Source organism: Eptatretus burgeri, chromosome 15, assembly GCF_056783735.1.
Source record: "Eptatretus burgeri isolate ZD-2024b chromosome 15, Ebu_testis_v1, whole genome shotgun sequence".
Taxonomy (NCBI): domain Eukaryota; kingdom Metazoa; phylum Chordata; class Myxini; order Myxiniformes; family Myxinidae; genus Eptatretus; species Eptatretus burgeri.
Window position 1 is genome coordinate 19,659,446 of NC_140975.1, and position 21,415 is coordinate 19,680,860.

The 21,415-nt window shown below is 43.3% G+C and overlaps 1 protein-coding gene across 2 annotated transcripts in view; it reads right to left on the reverse strand.

Moving 5' to 3' along the window:
- The window catches only part of LOC147011682 (calpain-9-like), an 80,802-nt gene that overhangs the window by 34,072 nt on the left and 25,315 nt on the right, over window positions 1-21,415 (reverse strand). For both annotated transcript variants that reach the window (XM_085858292.1, XM_085858293.1), the window contains exons 2-10: window positions 14,421-14,490; window positions 9,687-9,805; window positions 9,359-9,492; window positions 7,199-7,367; window positions 5,401-5,484; window positions 4,071-4,156; window positions 3,710-3,787; window positions 3,335-3,495; window positions 2,843-3,006 (exon numbers count right to left, since the gene is read on the reverse strand). In XM_085858292.1, the coding sequence (XP_085714418.1) occupies window positions 2,843-3,006; window positions 3,335-3,495; window positions 3,710-3,787; window positions 4,071-4,156; window positions 5,401-5,484; window positions 7,199-7,367; window positions 9,359-9,492; window positions 9,687-9,805; window positions 14,421-14,490 (1,065 nt within the window). The remainder of the gene's footprint in view (window positions 1-2,842; window positions 3,007-3,334; window positions 3,496-3,709; window positions 3,788-4,070; window positions 4,157-5,400; window positions 5,485-7,198; window positions 7,368-9,358; window positions 9,493-9,686; window positions 9,806-14,420; window positions 14,491-21,415) is intronic.

Genomic DNA, 21,415 nt, shown 5'->3' on the forward strand with positions numbered 1-21,415 from the left:
AAAAAATTTGAAATTTTTTGAGCATCATCTACGCAACAACTCACAGAAGAGAAAAAAATATTATGACGTCATAGGTCACGTGATTCGGCAGCCATATTGTTTTGAACTTTTTTTAAAATCTTCTCCAGAACAGCTGATTTGAGGCAAAACTTTACACACATATTTCCCAAGACATGATTGTAATAGTTTGTTAATTTCTAATTAAGAGGTCACATGGTTTGGTGGCCATATTTAATTGACCATGAAACCTTTAAAAATCTTCTTCTCCAGAACGGCTAATGAGGTTGAGGGGAAACTTCACACATATTCCCCAAGATGAGGGGATATAAGTTTGTTCATTAATAATTGATAGGTCACATGGTTTGGCAGCCATATTGAATTGAAGAGAAATATTAAATAATATTTTCTCTGGAACCGCTTCATCAATCAAAGTGAAACTTCAGACTTATGATCGAGTAGAGAAAGGGAATGGACATTTTAAATTCCAACTTGATCGGCCACATGGTCTGGCAGCCATATTGGATTGAAGGAAAATATTAAATAATGTTTTCTCTGGAACCGCTTCATCAATAAAAGTGAAACTTCAGACTTATGATCAAGTAGAGAAAGGGAATGGACGTTTTAAATTCCAACTTGATCGGCCACATGGTCTGGCAGCCATATTGGATTGAAGGAAAATATTAAATAATGTTTTCTCTGGAACCACTTCATCAATCAAGGTAAAACTTCACAATTTTGATCTAGAAGACTTGCGGAATGTATATTTTAAATTTCAACCCAATCGGCCACAGGAGTTGGAAACTAGAATTATTTAATTGTTTGACTAAGAACTTTTTTTTTTAATAAGGCTCACTTAGATATGCCAGGATGGGTTTGAGGGTAGAGGAGTATCAATTCAATTAATACTGCTGATGGCTCCAGGAAAAAGGGTCACCTGCATACATAAACAATAGATGGAACATGGCCTGTTACCAGGTCCATAACATGTCAATCCCACATCTTCTGAAGACATGTGGGGCCTTGTTAGACTAGGGAGAGTCCTGGTTTACCCTCTGCATCCATGGTGTCAACACATTACCTCTGCCACCGAAGGTGAAGGAGGTTATGTTTTCACCCCTTTCTGTTTATTTGGTTGTGTGCATGATATCTCATAAAGTTGGGGATGAATCCGGATGAAATTTTGTGGACAGGTTCGGTGTGTGACAGGGAGAAACTGATTAGATTTTGGTGAAGATCCGGATCCGGATCCGACTTCTAGAATTTTTAAAGTGATTCTTCACTATGGAGAGATCGGGCTAAACTGATATACAGCGCGATATCTCAAAATGTTGTAGACAGATTTGGATGAAACTTGGTGGGCAGGTTGAGTGTGTGACCACGACTAATTGCTTCGGTTTTGGTGAAGATCCAAATCCGGATCCGACAACTAGAAATTTTTAAGTGATTCTTCACCATTGAGAGAGTGTGCTAAACTGATATATACCACGATATCTTCAAAAGTTGTGGACGTTTTCGGACGAAACTTGGTGGACAGGTTGGGTGTGCGGCAAGGACGAATTGATTCGATTTTTGGTGAAGATCGAAATCCGGATCTGGATACAAGAATTATTTAACTTTTAAAGTGATTCTTCACCTTTGAGAGATCGGGCCAAAAATGAAATAGTACTGCATATCATGATATTTCAAAAATAAATTGTGCCCGATATGTTCTCGTGGATCAGGCATTACGTGGCGGAGGTAGGAGCTCCACCGAGTGCCCTTCTAGTTACCTCCTGTTCAGGTTATTTAAACACCAATTCAATTGATACCAACTATGTATTCAGGAAAAATGGCTAACTGCGTATGTAATAATTAATTGAATGTGATGTGTTACTCGATCCATAACTCATCTTTCCCATGTTGCATCAAAGAAGGGTTGTATCAAAGCCGGATGTCTTGGTACCCATTCATCACTGCCAGCAGTTCTAGTTGTTGTTTAATATACAGCTTGTGGCTGCTGGTTGCATCATTGCTGGGAGTGCGGCTATGCCGCTGATGCAGTGCCCCTGTTACCAGTAAGCTGGTACTCTTTTTGCCAACCTCAGAAGGATGACAGGCTGAGTCAACCCATCAACCATCTGGTGTTATTTCAACAGCATGACAGTGGCTCAAACTTAAGACCATAATATCTTAAGCCAGCCACTTTAACCGTTAAGCCAACACCAGGCGTTATTATTGTTATTCAACGGTGAAGCACAAATATATATTATTATTGGTGTTATTAATGTGATGATGTGCAAGTATAGTTAAGTTCCATGTGACTGACCTTTCAATATTTTGTGCTTCACCAACTTACATTTAGAAACAATCCATTTCACAATTCATCTCCAAGTTTCCCAAACTTTGAAGGAACGCTACCAACTACGTCTCTCGACTTCTTTCACCGCCACCAATCATTCCCAGCTCCTTGTGAAATCGGCCTGGCAAAGTTTTTGGCCCAAGTCTTTCACGAACCGGCTGACCAAGCTAAACATTTGCCCAAGACGTTTGACTAAAAGAAATGCAAGCAGAGATTTTGAATTTGTCCCAGGGTGCTGGCGATGACTTGCCAACTTTTCCTGAAAGATGCCAAAAGATCTTTAAATTTCACGTCAATCCGAGGGATGGCACACATAATGATGAATCGCTCTTCGTGCGAAACACCGGGATGACAGTTCATAACTGGTTCAAGATTCAAACACAAGCTAGACGGCTTAGAGGTGAATGTGCGCACCTCTAGGCTATCGATTATGGACAATGTACAATTTGAATATTGTGATTGAATTTAATAAATTTTTACTGTTAGAAGTGGTTAGCATCTTGCCTCATAGATGGAAAAGCCAATGGTTTTGTTACGATGCCTGGCTCTCCTGCGTGTTTTCATCTGGTAGAGGGCGATGATGAAGGAACAGCCAGGAGTTTTGTCATCTGGATCTTCATCTTCTTTGCTGAGTATTAGGTGGAACTGGGGATTCGTCCAGAACGTGCCTGTGGAACAATAAAATCGATGGAGTGTAGTCATGACGAGTTGTGTACTGTACTAGAGAATGGGTTTTAATGGATGATGGAAAGGAATGGTAAAACCTCTGAAGTTTGGCCCAGTCGGACATTGGTTCTCATAAAGCGAGCATAACATATGGAGGGGAAATGTAAACATTAGCACTGAAGAATTGTGATGTAATATAACATGCAGGTCAAAACTTCACGAGGCCTGGTTGATAGAAGGAGGGGAAGGGAGGAGGTTGAGAAAAATTAGTAATAAGGTGTGGCCCCCAAAACCGCATCGGTGAGCAGCGGACCGTGCGGTGGCACGCACGGGCAAAGTTGCGGCAGCCACCCGCCGTGCTCCCAGGCACCCAGCGGCTCTCATGCTCCGTGAGGGCCCAGTAGCCTTCATCATCGTCGTCCATCCCTTCAGGACCTATGTTGCAGATTTCTACCCGAGAGAACTCCGTCTTGAAATCTTCAAAAGACATCCTGTCCAAGAGAAAATAAGGAGGGGAGTGAGCTCTTCCATGCCTTTTCAGCTCAACACATCACCGATAAACACACGATTCCTAGCTGTCATGACTACAAGCTTGTCACGTTTCACAAAAGGTTCGATGAAAGATACACTATTTCCGCAGTGTCCCTCGGGCTTACATTCCCGACCCCGGCCTCTCAGGCGGCTCAACTCAGTTTTCAAGCTCACCAGAACTCTCCATCATTTTTATCGACCTGATCCAGTCTCTTCATCTCTGCCTTGCTCACGTTCTTCCATTCGTCAGACCTACAGGTGGACACATTTCACCGTTTGAATTATTATGTTCATGGTACTTAACGAAGGAACTCCAATGAGTAAGCAGCTCATAAAAAAACGAATCTTTGAGGCATTTCATCATCTGAATGAATTTGGTTCCCAATACCGTCAAACGACATTACATTGCGTCTCAAGCTTGCCATCGGTGAAATGTGGAACAACCCCTGGGACCCCACAGTAAGTCGAGAGTTTAGTGGTTTTTCCATCAAATAAAACTACTGTCGAGAAGTGATTCTAGCTGCATTCCTCTCACTTGTCGCTCCACGCTCCTTTCCACTCAATGCGTCCCCAGGGATTCCGCATCCGCATCAGGGTCACGGTTTGTCCTTTCACCTTCACCTTGGGATGGCAGGAGGAAAGTTCAGGATAAATAAAAAGGGGAGAGGAAAAAAAACATAATCAGAACCAAGGAAAGGCACGGGGAGTTTTAAAGTCAAAAAAGAGTCGGGTAATTGTCTTTTGCACAAATCATGTTTGCCACACGTTCCGAAGGAATGTTGAACGTAGTTGAGGCTGAAAGTTCTTGAAGTGAAGAAAGAAACAGTGTGTGGGTAAGAGGTGTGAGTAGATGTGCTTTAAGCAAAACAATCTGGTAATACAGCTTACGAGGGTGGCTCGATTGAAGAGTACATTCTTTGTGAATTTAAGACCGAATGATGACCTTGCAAAATGAACATGCCGCGTTAGTGGGTGTCCATGTTTGAAACATGGTGTTTGGGTGAATTCACCTCGTGAAGAAATCTAGTTGCGTCAATCTGTACTTGGAGCGACACAACAGGTCACGGTGTATTTCAGTGCTTTAGGACAATGGTAAAAATGGCACACTTTTTCAACGGTGTCGCATCATGTGCATGTTGGGTGTCAATTACAAGCTCCACCCGCAGGTAGGATCATTTCCCGGTGGTGCCGGGTTCGAATCCCGACCTAGCTATAAACCGTCATCCCAGTTGTTTCACAGGTGGGGTGATTCATCGACGTGTGCTCCTTCCCTCGGAGTTGATGGACGTTCAAGATCCCACGGTGTTTATCGCGAAGAGTAGATGAGCCGTCACTGGCACGCTGAACAAATTACAAATTCCTGCCCTTACAAGAGGGACATCAGGGGCACAGCCATGCCGTCAGCCAATGATGGTCTTCACTGCTGGAATCTAATTCATATCAATTTACCAAATAATAACCAAGAAAAAAAAAAAGTTTCACAGCCACATAGGATCGCAACAAGATATTTGGATCTCTCCGAGTTACACAAGGATTAAAGAACCTTGTCGAACCTGCCCAGATAAGTCTCAGATTCCACCAATACCCAGTGAAACGTGTTCGGTGAGCGAACGCTCGTGCCTTCGGTGCAGAACTGCCATTGCGCATTCAATACCCAGGGAACAAGTTTGTGGACGTGAAGGTGTGAGAAATTCAGGACGACGGTTCAATGGTGAAAGGGTTAAAGTTCCAGGTTGGAGAATTTTCATCAGTGAATAATTTGATATGAAAGAATGCATGTGTATGTGGTGAGAAAGAATCTGCATGATGAGGTTGTTGTGGTTGGGTAGAGGTAAAGGCTGGATGGGGTGTTGTGGAACGAATACCTCTTCCATGCCAGTTACGGAGTAAGCGTGTCCCGTAATCAGGCCTTGTTCAGTTGCCTCCTCAACACATTGCCGTTTGCGAACCTGCCATAAGAGGAAGTCAAGTGCAAAAAAATAAAACATTATTATTATTATCACATCTCAAATTCTCACTTTTTTTTTAAGTTCCGACATTAGTTTTCCCTTAAATGTAGAAGTCTTCAAATATTAAGCTTTGTAGTAATTTTACTGAACTCTAATATGAATCTCGAGAACCAGCATAATGAATGAACAATTCAAATCCAAGAATCCCACAAGAAACATCATGATATGCATTTCCAGGGGAACTTTTTCAGAAATGTGCGGTTCGATTGATTTCTAAACGATTTTGACAAATGTCATTTTGGAAATGGTCGACACAGTCAACTAACTCCTACCAAGGGCCTGAAAGAAAGAGTGGGCAGAAATACGACCACTGCTTCTCAATCATTCATTCATTCATTCATGGTTGACCTTTGTAGCCGAAGATCGCCATTCACACGTGACATGCGAGCAACATGGTAACGTGGAATTGTTTATGGCTTAAGAGCTGCCGACCCAGACAACAACCACACTCTTAGCAAGCAAGCAGTGCATATTCCCAGCATCAAGGAGTATCCAAGAAGGACAGACCACTTGCTGCCCTTATTTAAGGCAGAATTTGTAATTAGTTCCAGGGTGCCGGCGATAACTCGACTATTCTTCACCAGCAACGACCGGTGTTGGAAGACTTGTCATCCAGAGGGTTACCAGGATAGCATGGAGGTATGCACATTCGCCTCTGAGTTTCCTCCTCGTGCTTAGTTGCCGAGCATGGGTTCGAATCCTGACCCAGCTAAACTGTCACCCTGGTGGTTCACAGGCAGGGTAGGGTGAATCATCAAAAGTTGGGTAGGCAGAGGGAGATGAGGATGAGGAAAGCTACAGTGAGTAAAGAGAGACATCTGCTCTCTCTCTCTCTCTCTCGCCACCACCAAAAATGGCAAAGTTTAACGATAATGTTGGTTTGCCGAAGTTTGTCTCAACACTTGAAGGAAAGAGGATAAAAAAATGGGTGAAGGAAATGAATGAGAGAGAGAGAGAGAGAGAGAGAGAGAGAGAGAGAGAGAGAGAGAGAGAGAGAGAGAGAGAGAGAGAGAGAGAGAGAGAGAGAGAGAGAGAGAGAGAGAGAGAGAGAGAGAGAGAGAGAGAGAGAGAGAGAGAGAGAGAGAGAGAGAGAGAGAGAGAGAGAGAGAGAGAGATGAACCATGTGGATCAACCACGGCTCAACTGAGGCAGGGCTGCAAAGAGTGGACACGTTCGACAATGGTAACGAAGAGACGATGACAAAAACAATAAATTTGGAATTTCAGAGAACAGTACCAAGTGGAAGAGATCCTGGCAACTGGCTTGTAAGTGTCATGAGACATAAAGCAGTTGAGAAGTTTAAACCAGACAAACAGTTCGACTAAAATTCCTTTGCTCTGTGGAGTTTCAGAAGGAGGTACTGTATCTACTACCATGGATCCATCCATCCATCTATCCATTGGGACCATACTCTGTGCAGAGCATCGGTGCTGCCAAAGCAGTCTCCTGGCTATTGGCCACAATCCTGGATGGGTCGCCACTCCGATGCAGACCCTGGACAAAGATATGTGAAATCTACAATTATAAACGTGTGCTATTTTTACTTTAGTAGGAGGGGGACCAGGTTGGGGAGAGGGCTCTGGTTTTGTATCTATTTCAGTATGTTCTGCAGCAGGTTAAAACATCCTGGTATTCACCTCTGGAAAGCACTCACATCAATGCAACAGGCCAGCATGGCCTCCTTTCTCACGGCATTCTGAATAATGCTCTGGAAGTTAGGGGGAGCCTTTTGAGTTTTGTAGGTTTCTACCAAGCCACCTGAGAAGTCTTCCATGGCCTCAGATGTACTGCCGCCCTTCAGAGACTCGTATGATCCAGCCAGTCTGTAAGAGAAAGAAAGAAAGGTAGAATAAAGAATATTCCTACCGATGTGCCTTAGAAGAATATGCAATGCAAGTTGAGAGCAGGAGGAGGCCATTTGGCCCATCATGCTCATGCCACATCAACATTGGATACTCTGAAATACAACACTCCCTGCTGATACTGCACCACAAGGGAAGTTTTTTGTTAAATCCAACTGTTTGGGGACCACCTTTACTCGATGCAACTCAACAGTGCAAACTCAACTATCCTGCCACCCCATTTGCAGGTCGTACCTGAAGGTCATGCAGGTTGGCACAAGGACTGCTGCAAAACCTTACTTTTCTCAGTCAAGTGTAGAATGCAAAAAAAGAAAAGAAAATCCGTAATAGAGATTCTTAATCATCACACTTGACAGGCAAATAAAAGGAGAAGGTGTTGGCAAAAACAAGCACTGACTGTTTCCCAGTGGCTTTGAAGGGTCGCACGCGGGAGTGGCTCCTGATGCAGATAGCATTGGACGAGCGGAGTTGTGGAGCGGACCAAGACTTCAGTGAAAAACTGTTTAACGCCCTGAAATCGTTCTGTTTCAAACTGCAGTCCTGTTTATCACGTCTCAGACGCCAGAATAACCAGCTGATTCACCTTCTATGATAATACGCAACCATGCCACCTTTGCACGGCGTACACCTCTGGACAGCTTTGGTCTCTCATTTCTACGGCCTTGTTGGCTTCATTGCAACTTTTCTTCTTTCACAATGGAGTGTTACATTTCCGATCTTGATTTGTGCTGGTTTTCTATTGAAAATTCGTCACTTCCTGCGAGCAAATACCACCACTTGGTACACCAAGCAAGGGTTCATGGCGAGTCGATTGGTTGCAGGCAGACAGCGCAATAGTGGTAAACTGTGCAAGGCCTCCTGGGAAGTTGGTGATGACAATACCGTGCATCTTTGGCAGCGGGAAATGCTTTTGCTTTGTGTTTTTTTTGGGGGGGGGGGAAATCAGCATAAAGTGTTGTTGTTTCGCTCGAGTTACATTTATATTTATGGGCATGAAGGTGGATGGAGGTTATGTTTTTGCCCCCGTTTGTTTGCTTGACTGTCTGTCTGTGAGCAGGAGATCTCTAAAAGTTGTCGACGGATTCAGACGAAATTTGGTGGACAGGTTGGGTGTGTGACAAGGATGAACTGGTTAGATTTTGGTGAAGATCTGGATCTGGATCTAGTAGAATTTGAAAACATTTTCTTCATCATTGAGAGATGGGGCCAAAATGACATACAACACGATATTTCTGAACGTTGTGGACGGATTCAGACGAAACTTGGTGGATGAGTTGGGTCGGTGACAATAACAAGCCGATTCGATTTGGGTTCAGGTCTGGATGCAGATACGGCCTTTCAGTGGGATACAAAACATAAACTTTTCAGTGTTCAGCCTGGCGGAGGTACGTCTCTACCTTGTGCCGTTCTTGTTACATATGCAAACATGGCAGAATTTTTGACCTCCAACTTCCCAAATTTTTGACCTTGCACTCCCCCACCACCTTCCTTCTCCCTTTCAACCCACCTCCCCCCACCACACTACCAATATGGTACAACCAGCCCCTTCCCTTTCTTTACTCATATATCCTCCCAAATGTCTTTGTATGCTCTCCCCACTCCTCCCCATTCCCCCCAACCACTATATTCCATCTTTCGTCCTTCTTGTCCTTTTCTAAATCTAAATTGACTCCATTTATCCCCTCCCAGCACTCACTCACCTCTGAGTAAATAATATATAGATGTGCTCTCAACTTGCTTCCTCATTATTAACTGAATTGTGATATTCATAATTACAGATAATATTTCAACCCAAAGATAGACAGGATCAAATGTCTAACTTTTGCAAGTAGTTATGTATGTATTTGGCACATTTAATGCATGATTAACCTGTTTATTCAAATATTTATACCACCATTCAATGTAAAGTACGCCTGGGTGGTTTGAATGGGAAAGAAACACAGGACACCCACTTGGCATATGCTTTTTCCAAAAGAGCGCTCCAGAATTCAGTGCGATCGGTGGAATGGACAAAGACCAGGCGGCCGTTGAAGGTTGGCAGAAAATCATCCACAACGACCTCAACCCACGTACCCTCTTTCCAGAACTGTTGTTTTTTTTTTCAAAGTGGGGATTGAGAAAAGGAAATGAGGCAAGTGAATGCAAAGGGTACAAAGGACTTCAAGGGCAAAGGGTCTTTACAACACAATCATTTCACAGAAATGTTCTCCCTAAAGTCAACTTCACAGATTCTAAGGAAATATGATTGATTGATGAGTGAGAGAGCACAGTGGTGGATACCTGGAACACGAAAATTCCAGCATATTTGTCATCAAATTCCTGACCAGGAGGAACGACCTTCTGCAGCAGCTTTGTGTTAAGTGTGAGCGATGCAATGGCAGCCAACAACCAGCAGTCACCTGGTCCACACAAACCAGGACACTTCTCATTCTATCACATGCATAATTATATCTTTTGATCAGGGTTGTAATACAGTGCAAGTTATAGCTTATAAATACAGGCTATTCCACCTAAACCAATCCAAGTACCGTACAGTACTTACATTTTCATTAATACACCTGTTAATGTAGCCTTATGTGGCATTTACTTTCCTACCTACAACTTTAACTCAATGTACATTTCATATTATACTGACCAATCAAAAGCATAGAAGTGAAGCTGGAACAGCTGATTAAATGTACTCTGTGTTTGATGCTGTACTCCACAATGCAACACCTGACTAATGGCACTATAGCAACAACATGTACATGTAACTAGCAGGGCCGACCCGTCGCATCACTGATGGACCAATTAGTCGTCCTGTTTGCCAATAAAACGTTGAGGGAGAAGGAAAGGAAGACAAATATACCCGTGCATAGAGTGCTTTAATCACTGACCCCCACCCCACTCCCCATCCCCGTCCTCAAATCCAGCCCCCCCCCCCACCACCACTTTGCCTTCTGTTCGTCCTGATGTCCCTTCCCGCAAGAAATGTCTCACACATGATGACAGGCCGATCCATTTGTTTGTTTGTTTGGGGGGGGGGGGATTGAAAGAGGATAAATTTACCTGTGCGAATAGTGCTTTAACCTCAGCATTGCCCAGGTAAAAAAGGAAATTGTAATACCCCCTGCTACCACCACCAGGTGGCGCGAAACAGTACTCATTTACATAGAGAATTTATGCCCCCCACATCCTCGTGTGAAACCGCGGCCACATCGCCTATGTTTACCCCCCACAAAAATTGTATTTGTACCCCGAGTTTGAAGTTTGTAACTTAAATAATGTGGCCATGCATAAGGAACAAAGAAAGAGAGAGGGGGAGGGAGAGAGACAGAGAGAGAGAGAGAGAGAGAGAGAGAGAGAGAGAGAGAGAGAGAGAGAGAGAGAGAGAGAGAGAGAGAGAGAAAGTGCGAGATAGAGAGAGAGAGAGAGAGAAAGACACAGAGAGAGAGACAGAGAGAGACAGAGAGAGAGAGAGAGAGAGAGAGAGAGAGAGAGAGAGAGAGAGAGAGAGAGAGAGAGAGAGAGAGAGAGAGAGAGAGAGAGAGAGAGAGAGAGAGAGAGAGAGAGAGAGAGAGAGAGAGAGAGAGAGAGAGAGAGAGAGAGAGAGAGAGAGAGAGAGAGAGAGAGAGAGAGAGAGAGAGAGAGAGAGAGAGAGAGAGAGAGAGAGAGAGAGAGAGAGAGAGAGAGAGAGAGAGACACAGAGAGACAGAGACAGAGAGACAGAGACACAGAGACACAGAGACAGAGACACAGAGACAGAGACACAGAGACACAGAGACAGAGAGACAGAGACACAGAGACACAGAGACACAGAGACACAGAGACACAGAGACACAGAGACACAGAGACACAGAGACACAGAGAGAGAGAGAGAGAGAGAGAGAGAGAGAGAGAGAGACAGAGAGAGAGAGAGAGAGAGAGAGAGAGAGAGAGAGAGAGAGAGACAGAGACAGAGAGAGACCGAGAGAGAGAGAGAGAGAGAGAGAGAGAGAGACAGAGACAGAGACAGAGACAGAGACAGAGACAGAGACAGAGACAGAGACAGAGACAGAGACAGAGACAGAGACAGAGACAGAGACAGAGACAGAGACAGAGACAGAGACAGAGAGAGAGAGAGAGAGAGAGAGAGAGAGAGAGAGAGAGAGAGAGAGAGAGAGAGAGAGAGAGAGAGAGAGAGAGAGAGAGAGAGAGAGAGAGAGAGAGAGAGAGAGAGAGAGAGAGAGAGAGAGAGAGAGAGAGAGAGAGAATGGCATTTATATATTGTTGAATTTACGATGGGGATCAAATTCAGAATTAGAAGTTTCGGAGACAACGCCACTACCAAATGATGTGCAGTGTTTCATGTTAGTTATTTAAATACGTTTTTGACAAATCATTTAATTTAGGTTTTGGCAACCAAAGATTTTTGTTCGTTTAATAAGCTGATTACCTGAACATGACCCACAAAATGGTTCGCTTCTTGACCATGCTGGAAAGGCAATGCCAAACTACCTAGAACATTCCTTGCCCATGAAGCTGCTTTGGTGAACTTTTCCTAAAGATAAGACTGTTTGTTATTCATTGTGTTTATGATAAAACGACGCGACCAATAAAATGGCTCTTGGCCCTGCCAACTCATCCAATATCGTGATAGATCATGTGAACTTGAGCTTTTTAACTCATAGATGACGTACATGAAGGAGACTGTTGGAAATAATAAACTTCGTACACAGTCCAACCCCCAACGTGTGGGCCTGTTCAGCAGTCCCACCTGAACCCTTGACTCATGACGTTGAGGATTCCAGCCTCAAATACCATATACTCTGTTAATTTGGCCATTGCCTACTAATGTCCTTGTAATTCATTTAAAACAATGTGTTTCCTCCTAATTTCCTCGTCTTTTTATTTATGTATTCGTACGCAGCCCGTGGCTGCTTGGCTGCATCATTTTTCTTAGGGTGCAGCCATGCCCCTGATGTAATGTGCCCCCTGTTATCAGCATGTTGGTTCTCATTTTGCCGACCTCAGAAGGATGGCAGGGTGAGTCAACCCACCTGGTGTTAATTCAACAACATGACACAGCCTTGAACTCAAGATCCTAAGATATTTAGCCAGCCTCGCTAACCGTTTAGCCAACACCAGGCTTGTTTTGCACGTGATAGATGCATAAGCTCCTCCATGAGTTTTAAACACCGTAAAAAAAAAGCCTTGCACAAGATTGTACAGTATTCAAGTCATGGTTAATAAGTTAATTAATAATGGTTAATAAGGGTGTTTCATAAAAAAAAAAAAACCCCATAAAAGTTTTGTAAATTTTTAAAAATTTTTAATACAATTTTGTTTTGCTATTGCAGGTTTGTATGAAACATCGTTTGGAGGAAAAACTGCAAACATCAAGGAGTCATAATGTTAATTCTGAAGATGGCATGGACAATTGAACAAAGGATCTTTATCGTGGAGTCTTACGTTGTCACAAAGACATTGAAACAGACTCAAACACGATTCAGAAAGAGGTTCGAGACCAGATTAACCCCAGACAGACAAGTCTGCTATTTTTCGATTGATAAAGAGGTTCAAGTCCAACGGGACAGTAACAAAAAAAAAAAATCTAAAATTGTTCAAAGTCTGGTCACCCGAGGACTGCAAGATCACGAGAAATCATTGAAGCGGTCCATGAAGCAGCTTTGAGGAACCCCAGGAAATCACCGCGTCGTCAATCACAACAATCGAACTCATCTTCATCAAGTGCACAAATAATTCTGAAGCAGCAATTAAAAATGTACCTGTATCGCATACAGGTGAAGCAAAACGCTAACAGACAATGATAAACAACTTATTGTGACAATGTGTGAATGGTTTGATGAAAAAGTGTGGAGGGATCCAAATTTTCTGAGTAATGTGTAGTTTTCTGATGAGGCCCACTTTCTTTTAAGTGGTCATGTTTAACTCTAAAAACAACGTGTTTTGAGGGTTCTAGTTCTCTTGATGAAGTTCTTGAGAGACCGTTGCCACCAGAAATGCACCACTTCTTCTTCTTCTTTCGGCTGCAACATCGATGCATCAGCCGCAACAATGTACTAGTGTAATGCAACGAGCTCGCAGATGAGGATATCAAGGTTGCAATGACATGATATGGATACCATGGAGTCATTTCTATGTTACCTGGCTAGCTCAACTCATAGCATTGTCCTTAATTTTAGAGCTAAGCAAGCTCTGGTAGGCGAAGTGATTTCCTCTGCTCATTGGTCACCTATCCTGGCTCTTGAATGCGGAGGGAATTGTTTAATCTTCCCAGTTAGTCAAGTCATCCTGGTTGGTATGGTGGGAAATGGGCACAAGACATGCCCTTTTTCTACAAATGGAAACACCCACCACCTTTGGGAGCAGCCTAGGGGAAGGGGTGGTGGGGGAGGTGGGGAAAATATATTTTATGCCACAGATAATAATACCCTGTCTACAGCAGATGTCAGTAAACCACTTGCACTGTGGCACATATACAGGAGAAAACAGTAAGTCGTCCTCCCCGCCCCCCCCTCACAAGGTGATGGAATTGTTTTGTGTCCCATGACCTGACCCTGGGAACTAACAACACTTATGGAAAATTTGGGAGAGATTGGGTCGGCCCTGTTTCTTTCTATGATTTTCAGACATACACACATACAGAGAATTGCCTTATTTAATTAATGTAATAGGATGTCAAAGGCTCAAGAAAGAGCTTGTCCGTGTATATATATAATATATATATATATATATATATATATATATATTATATTTCGGATATTACATGTTTTATGTACATTACCAGTCAGACAAGGATAATATGGACATATTACATAGTAATAAAAAATATATAAAAACATAATATCAACATATCACTTAATACAATATTGTACTTTTACATGAACGACGATGACACGAGGATATATTGCACAAATATCCATAGTACATGGGATTTTAACCTGAATCACAGGAAAACGAGTTGTGTGCTCCTCAGATCGGAATACCAAGCAGGTTAATCCAATGGATGAGAAAGATGATGTAACAACATACCAAGTTCGCCCTGTTGAATGTCAGTTCTAGTTGCTCCATCTGCTATGAACCTTGGATCCTTCACAATTTCCTATGAATACAAGGTGGTGGTCAATAGGATTTGGAAAATAAAGTGAGTAAAAGATTGGGGGAAATGGCGGTTCCATGGCAAAAATTGTCCTACTTAGATTACGGTGTATATTTTACATGCTGCGTTGAATACCAGATACATACTCCTCATGAGATCTGATGAGCATCACATTTGATCACAAGAGACATTCTTGTACGTTAGGGGGGTTATATGGGGAGAAAGAGTGTAGGAGAGTTGAAGAGGAATGACAAAAAAGTAAAACGAGAACGACAAAAGGATAGGAGGAAGAAGGGGGAAATTATAGAGTATATGGGGAAATGAGGGTTGGGGTCCAATTTCCATGTCTCTGTGTCTGTCTCTGTCTCTGTCTCTGTCTCTGTGTCTGTGTCTGTCTCTGTCTGTGTCTCTCTCTCTCTCTCTCTCTCTCTCTCTCTCTCTCTCTCTCTCTCTCTCTCTCTCTCTCTCTCTCTCTCTCTCTCTCTCTCTCTCTCTCTCTCTCTCTCTCTCTCTCTCTCTCTCTCTCTCTCTCTCTGTCTCTCTCTCTTTCTCTCTCTGATATACTATACTCTTCACAGATCATCGGTGCCACTGAAGCAGCTTTCTGAGTAAGGGTTATACTGGGTGGTTTGCCATTGCCTTCTCAGCAGTAGTTGTGGCAAGAATTTGGGATTTGACCACGGTGTCGGTGATTGCTCACTTACCCTTCACCAAGGACACCGTGGGGTCAATAACGTCCCCCAACCAATGCCAGCAGATGGGACACCAGTTTAATGTCCATTTGAGGAGCAGCCCACACATTGATGAACCACTCTGCCTGTGAAACAACAGGATGATAGTTTATAGCTGGGTCGGGATTCAAAACCAGTCTGGACAGCTTAGAGGCGAGTGTGCATACCTCGAGGGCTTAGGCCATCCTGCAAGCCCCAAGTTCCAACTATCTGCTGCTTCTCTGATTTTGAACTCTCATTGGAAAGTGCACGAGACGTAAAAATCAATTTGGTGGTTGATCACAATTACTTAGCACGTTGTATTTTTGCAATCACTGCTTAATTTTTTTTTTTTTAACGATCAGAGAGAGAATGTGGTTAGCTAATATTATTACACACACACACACACACACACACACACACACACACACACACACACACACACACACACACACACACACACACACACACACACACACACACACACACGAAAATAGTGGAAATCTTTACCCTTCAGGCCCTTTTCCCCTGGTCCAACTACACTCACCCCATTAACCCTATCAAACGCACAAAAAATTAAAAAAAAAAACACACATACATATATATCTACATGTTGTTTCACATATGGATAACTACAAGTAGAGTACACCATATCAGGAATCAGGACGTAGAGATGATGGATGAGTGCTGGTATGGAATGATCCACTACTGAGGTTGAATACGGTGTCCTCTACATAGTCAAAGTGTGTTTGCTCCACCTTGGGACGCAACCAGATCAGCTCCTCCCGGTCCCCCCGTCGATCAAGTAGCGATGCACCCACACTACTCTCGTTCGCTGGGAAAGCATCATCTTGGAACAGCAAATGACTCTCCCTGCTCTGTTCACGCAGCTCCGCAAATCTCTGGCTGGCAAAATGCATCGGTCGATTTCTGCTGGAACCATCGCCATCTCTGCGGCCGCACCCTGACAGCAAACCTCCCAAAGTGAACACAGGTCGCCACGTACACTCACCCATGCCTTGCTACACTGTTGTACCCTCCGTGACCGGTGTATCCCCTCCTTGGTCCGTGCGTCCCCTGCCTGAGCCTCGCGTTCGCCCCCTGGTCCGCGTGTCCTCCCCCTGGTCCGCGTGTCCTCCCCCTGGTACGCGTGTCCTCCCCCTGGTCCGCGTGTCCTCCCCCTGGTCCGCGTGTCCTCCCCCTGGTCCGCGTGTCCTCCCCCTGGTCCGCGTGTCCTCCCCCTGGTCCGCGTGTCCTCCCCCTGTTCCGCGTGTCCTCCCCCTGGTCCGCGTGTCCCCCCCTGGTCCGCGTGTCCCCCCTGGTCCGAGCGTCCTCCCCCTGGTCCGCGTGTCCTCCCCCTGTTCCGCGTGTCCTCCCCCTGGTCCGCGTGTCCCCCCCCTGGTCCGAGCGTCCTCCCCCTGGTCCGAGCGTCCTCCCCCTGGTCCACACGTCCTCCCCGTGGTCCGAGCGTCCTCCCCCTGGTCCGCGTGTCCTCCCCGTCGTCCGCGCATCTACACTTCGCTGCGTGGCCGGGATGCGCTCCATTCTGCCATTGGGTGAGTGCTTCCCTTGATTTGCAGAATCCCATTGGCTACTCGCTGTCCGCATCTCTCAAGCCCCAGGCACGCAATGCCTCTCCAAAGTGTAAATCAATCATGAAAGCTGTATGTTCGTCGTTAAAAAAAAAACATCCTTACACTTCAGCTTTCTGATGAAAGACAAATCCTTGCACTTTTCCTTGAGCTTTATTTTTCCAAAAACAAAACTAAAAAAATTCACAATTCTGTAATTATCTCGGTACAAAAACGTGATGGGAAGTTTAAATCGTCATGATAAACTTGAGTGAACCATCTCGACTGTTAAAACGAAGGTGATCTGCATATGTAATATGTAGACATAGAATGACTAATGAGGATTCGTCCATGACTCTGTGCCAGATAATTTGTCAGATGTAATGAGGGTGAGAAGACTTTCTACTCTTTATTCTTTAATTTATCTTCCTTTTTTTTTTTGCTGTCTTGGGCTTGGGCTCTGTTCTCTTACCAAGTTTCTTGCAGAGTGCCCACAAAGTGGCTTAAGCACTCCATTCGAAACGGCTGATAAGGAACGGCTCACTTGGGAAGCACGAGCAAGCTGCTTGGTAACTGACCGCACCCCTGACCCTGGCTACAAAATTTGGTGGCGATCAGGCCTGCGCCGTTTTTAACTCACCTGGAAGTTCCAGGTGAGCTAAAAACGGGTTCCAGGTTGGGTTTTGGGTTCCAGGCTGGAACGTAGTTGCGAGGAGCTTATGGGATGGCGAGTCGTCCGTCAGTCCATCAGTCCGTCCACCCCTCCGTCAACACTTGCAACTTCTTCTCTGAAACTTGACCACAACCTTCATCACCCATGGTGTACCAAAGATTGTTCACACTATTAAAAAAACATAAAATTGAGGTCTCAGGGGGTCTATGGGAGGGTTGCCCTCCAAAAGAGGTATTTACTTTCCTCTCCGAAATGACACACACAATTTTGATGAAACTTGACCATAACCTTCATCACCCATGATGAACCAAAGTTTGTTCACACCATAAAAATAAAAATGAAAAAAAACCAATGTCACCCGCAGGGTGACCCGTATCTTGCCAAAAGGTGACCATGTGTGACTTCTTTAAGGTCACACTGAGGTGAGCAGAGCTATCCACCAGGAGCGACTCCTTGAGGAATATCTGCCTACGAGAGATTCCGATGAGAATCGTTCTACAGAGTAACCATGAAAAATATGTGTTTGCCTCATAACGTCACCAAATGACGTCATAATGTCTCAAGCTTGACATATCTAGAAAGCACTCATCGAGGTGTTCAATTTGAGGTATTACACGATATGGTACCTAAAACTTGAAAATTTGACCTTGGGGTCAAATATGTTTGACCTTCGGCGTTAACCATGAAGGTCAAGGCCAATCGCCACCAAAAAATAATCAGCTGAGCGCCAGACCATGAACTATATTCCCATGAAGTTTGAAGACGATCCGATCAAAATTACTCAAAAAATAAGGGTTTCGTCGACTCCCCTGATTTGCGACAAAGTGACCTTGACCTTTGACCTTGACCTTCAAAATTTTGTGCACTGAAAGGGACCTCTATAGGCCTCTGATATGCAAAGTTACAAAAATTTCCAATGATAACTGTGCTCTGCAGAATTTTTTACACGTGATTACAGACAAACAAACAAAAAAAAAACATACAAGCTGACCAACATATGTTGCAAAAACTTCGTTTTGGCAAGAAAACAAAAATCACACCCGTGTTTGAAGGAAGTGGTTCAGTTTAGCATTTTTAGTAAGAAATAGGTAAAGCTTAGAAACTAACAAAACCCATAAGAATTTCCCTTTAAAACACTTTGGAACCATTCAGAATTACCCTTTAGAACCTCTTAAAATGACCACTTAGAACCATTCAGTATTACCCTTTAGAACACATTAAATTGAACACTTCGAACCATTCAGAATGACCCTTTAGCACCCATTAAAATGACCACTTAGAACCATTCAGAATTACCCTTTAGAACCTATTAAAATGACCACTTCGAACCATTCAGAATTATCCTTTATAACCTCTTAAAATGACCACTTAGAACCATTCAGAATTACCCTTTAGAACCTCTTAAAATGACCACTTAGAACCATTCAGAATTACCCTTGAGAACCTATTAAAATGACCACTTAGAACCATTCAGAATTACCCTTGAGAACCTATTAAAATGACCACTTAGAACCATTCAGAATTACCCTTTAGAACCTCTTAAAATGACCACTTAGAACCATTCAGAATTACCCTTTAGAACCTATTAAAGTGACCACTTAGAACCAGAATTACCCTTTAGAACCCATTAAAATGACCACTTAGAACCATTCAGAATGACCCTTTAGAACCCATTAAAATGACCACTTAGAACCATTCAGAATTACCCTTTAGAACCTATTAAAGTGACCACTTAGAACCAGAATTACCCTTTAGAACCCATTAAAATGACCACTTAGAACCATTCAGAATGACCCTTTAGAACCCATTAAAATGACCACTTAGAACCATTCAGAATTACTATTGGACCCGTTGGTCCATTGGACCAAATTTTTATTGGTCTTCATGGCCTTGTTGCATACCTACCTGCTGTACTGCCGCATTGGTTTGCCTTTCACCAAGGCCAGATGTGCCTGGGCCGGGGGGGGGGGGGGGGTTATACGTTCGTTATTATTCTTACCAAATGATACTACTATTATTGTTGTTAATATTTGCATTAATTGATATAAGGTTTGTTATTTATTTTGTAAATACAATGCCATGCCGTGGAAGGACCTATTAAGCTGCCCGATGCACCTAAACATGTCGTGCGTTTAAAACATGGAAATTTTTCCGGGTTCTTTGTCGATAATTAGCCGAATCAACTCAGGAGATCATGACGATAATTTTGTTGTGTCACATTCAACATCAGAATGCTCCAGTAGAACTCCACGAGGTCTACAGGGTCTTAGGGGTCTTTTCGGTCCTCAGGATCTTTTGGGTCTTCAGTCTTTTGGGCTATCTGGGTCTTTTGGGTTCTCTGGATCTTTTGGGTCTTTGGGGTGTTTTGGATCCTCAGGGACTTTTGGGTATTTTGGTCTTTTGGGTCCTCCAGGACTTTTGAGCCATCTGGGTCTTTTGGGTTTTTTGGGTCCTCAGGGTATTTTTTGTGTCTTTTAGGTCCTCTGGGTATTTTGTATCATCTGGGTCTTTGGGGTTTTTTTGAGTCCTTTTGGTCCTCAGGTACTTTTGGATCATCTGGGTGTTTGGGGTGTTTTGGATCCTCGGAGATTTTTGGTCTTTTGGATCCTCCGGTCCTTTTGTGCCATCTGTGTTTTTTGGGTCCTCAGGGTCTTTTGGATCTTCAGGGTGTTTTGGATCCTCAGGGACTTTTGTGCCATCTGGTCTTTTGAGTCCTGAGGAACTTTTGGGTAATTTTGGTCCTTTGGGTCTTCAGGGTCTTTAGGGTCCTCAGGGACTTTGGTCTTCTTGGTCTTTTGGATCCTCAGGGTATTTTTTGTGTCTTTTGGGTCCTCTGGGTATTTTGGATCATCTGGGTCTTTGGAGATTTTGGGGTCCTTTTGGTCCTCAGGAACTTTTGGGTCATCTGGGTGTTTAGGGTGTTTTGGATCCTCAGGAACTTTTGGGTCCTTTTGGTCTTTTGGGTCCTCCGATACTTTTGGGCCATCTGGGTCTTTTGGGTTTTTGGGGTCTTCAGGATCTTTTTGGCCATCTGGTCTTTTGAGTCCTGAGGAACTTTTAGGTAATTTTGGTCCTCTGGGTATTTTGGGTCCTTGGGGTCTTTTGGGCCATCTGGGTCTTTTGGGTTTTGTGGATCCTCAGGGTCTTTTGGATCCTCAGGGTATTTTGGGTCTTCAGGGTGTTTTGGATCCTCAGAGACTTTTGGGTCATCTGGGTCTTGAGTCCTGAGGAACTTTTGGGTCATTTTGGTCCTTCAGATATTTTGGCTCTTCAGGGTCTTTTGGTTCCTCAGGGTTTTTGTGTCTTTTGGGTCCTCTGGGTATATATGTATATACACATACATACACACATACATACATACATATATACAAATATACATACATATACATACATAATATATACACATACATACAGACATATATATATATATATATATATATATATATATATATATATATATATATATATATATATATATACACATGTATAATATATACACATATATAATATATACACATACATACATATATACAAATATACATATATATACATATATAATATATACACATACATACACACATACATAAAAATATACATACATATACATATATCTTCTTCTTCTTCTTCTTCTTCTTTCGGCTGCTCCCGTTAGGGGTCGCCACAGCGGATCATCCGTATGATCCGCATAGTGATTTGGCACATGTTTTACGCCGGATGCCCTTCCTGACGCAACCCTGGTCGCCTATTACGACACAGGGATATGGTACACCTATTTTAAACAGGGTATACACCGGCCCAGTATACTGGTACTCATTTCGCCGACCTCGGAAGGATGACAGGCTGAGTCAACCCCCTGGTGTATTAATTACATACATACATATATATATATATATATATATATATATATATATATATATATATATATATATATATATATATATATACACATACATACCCACATACATATATACATA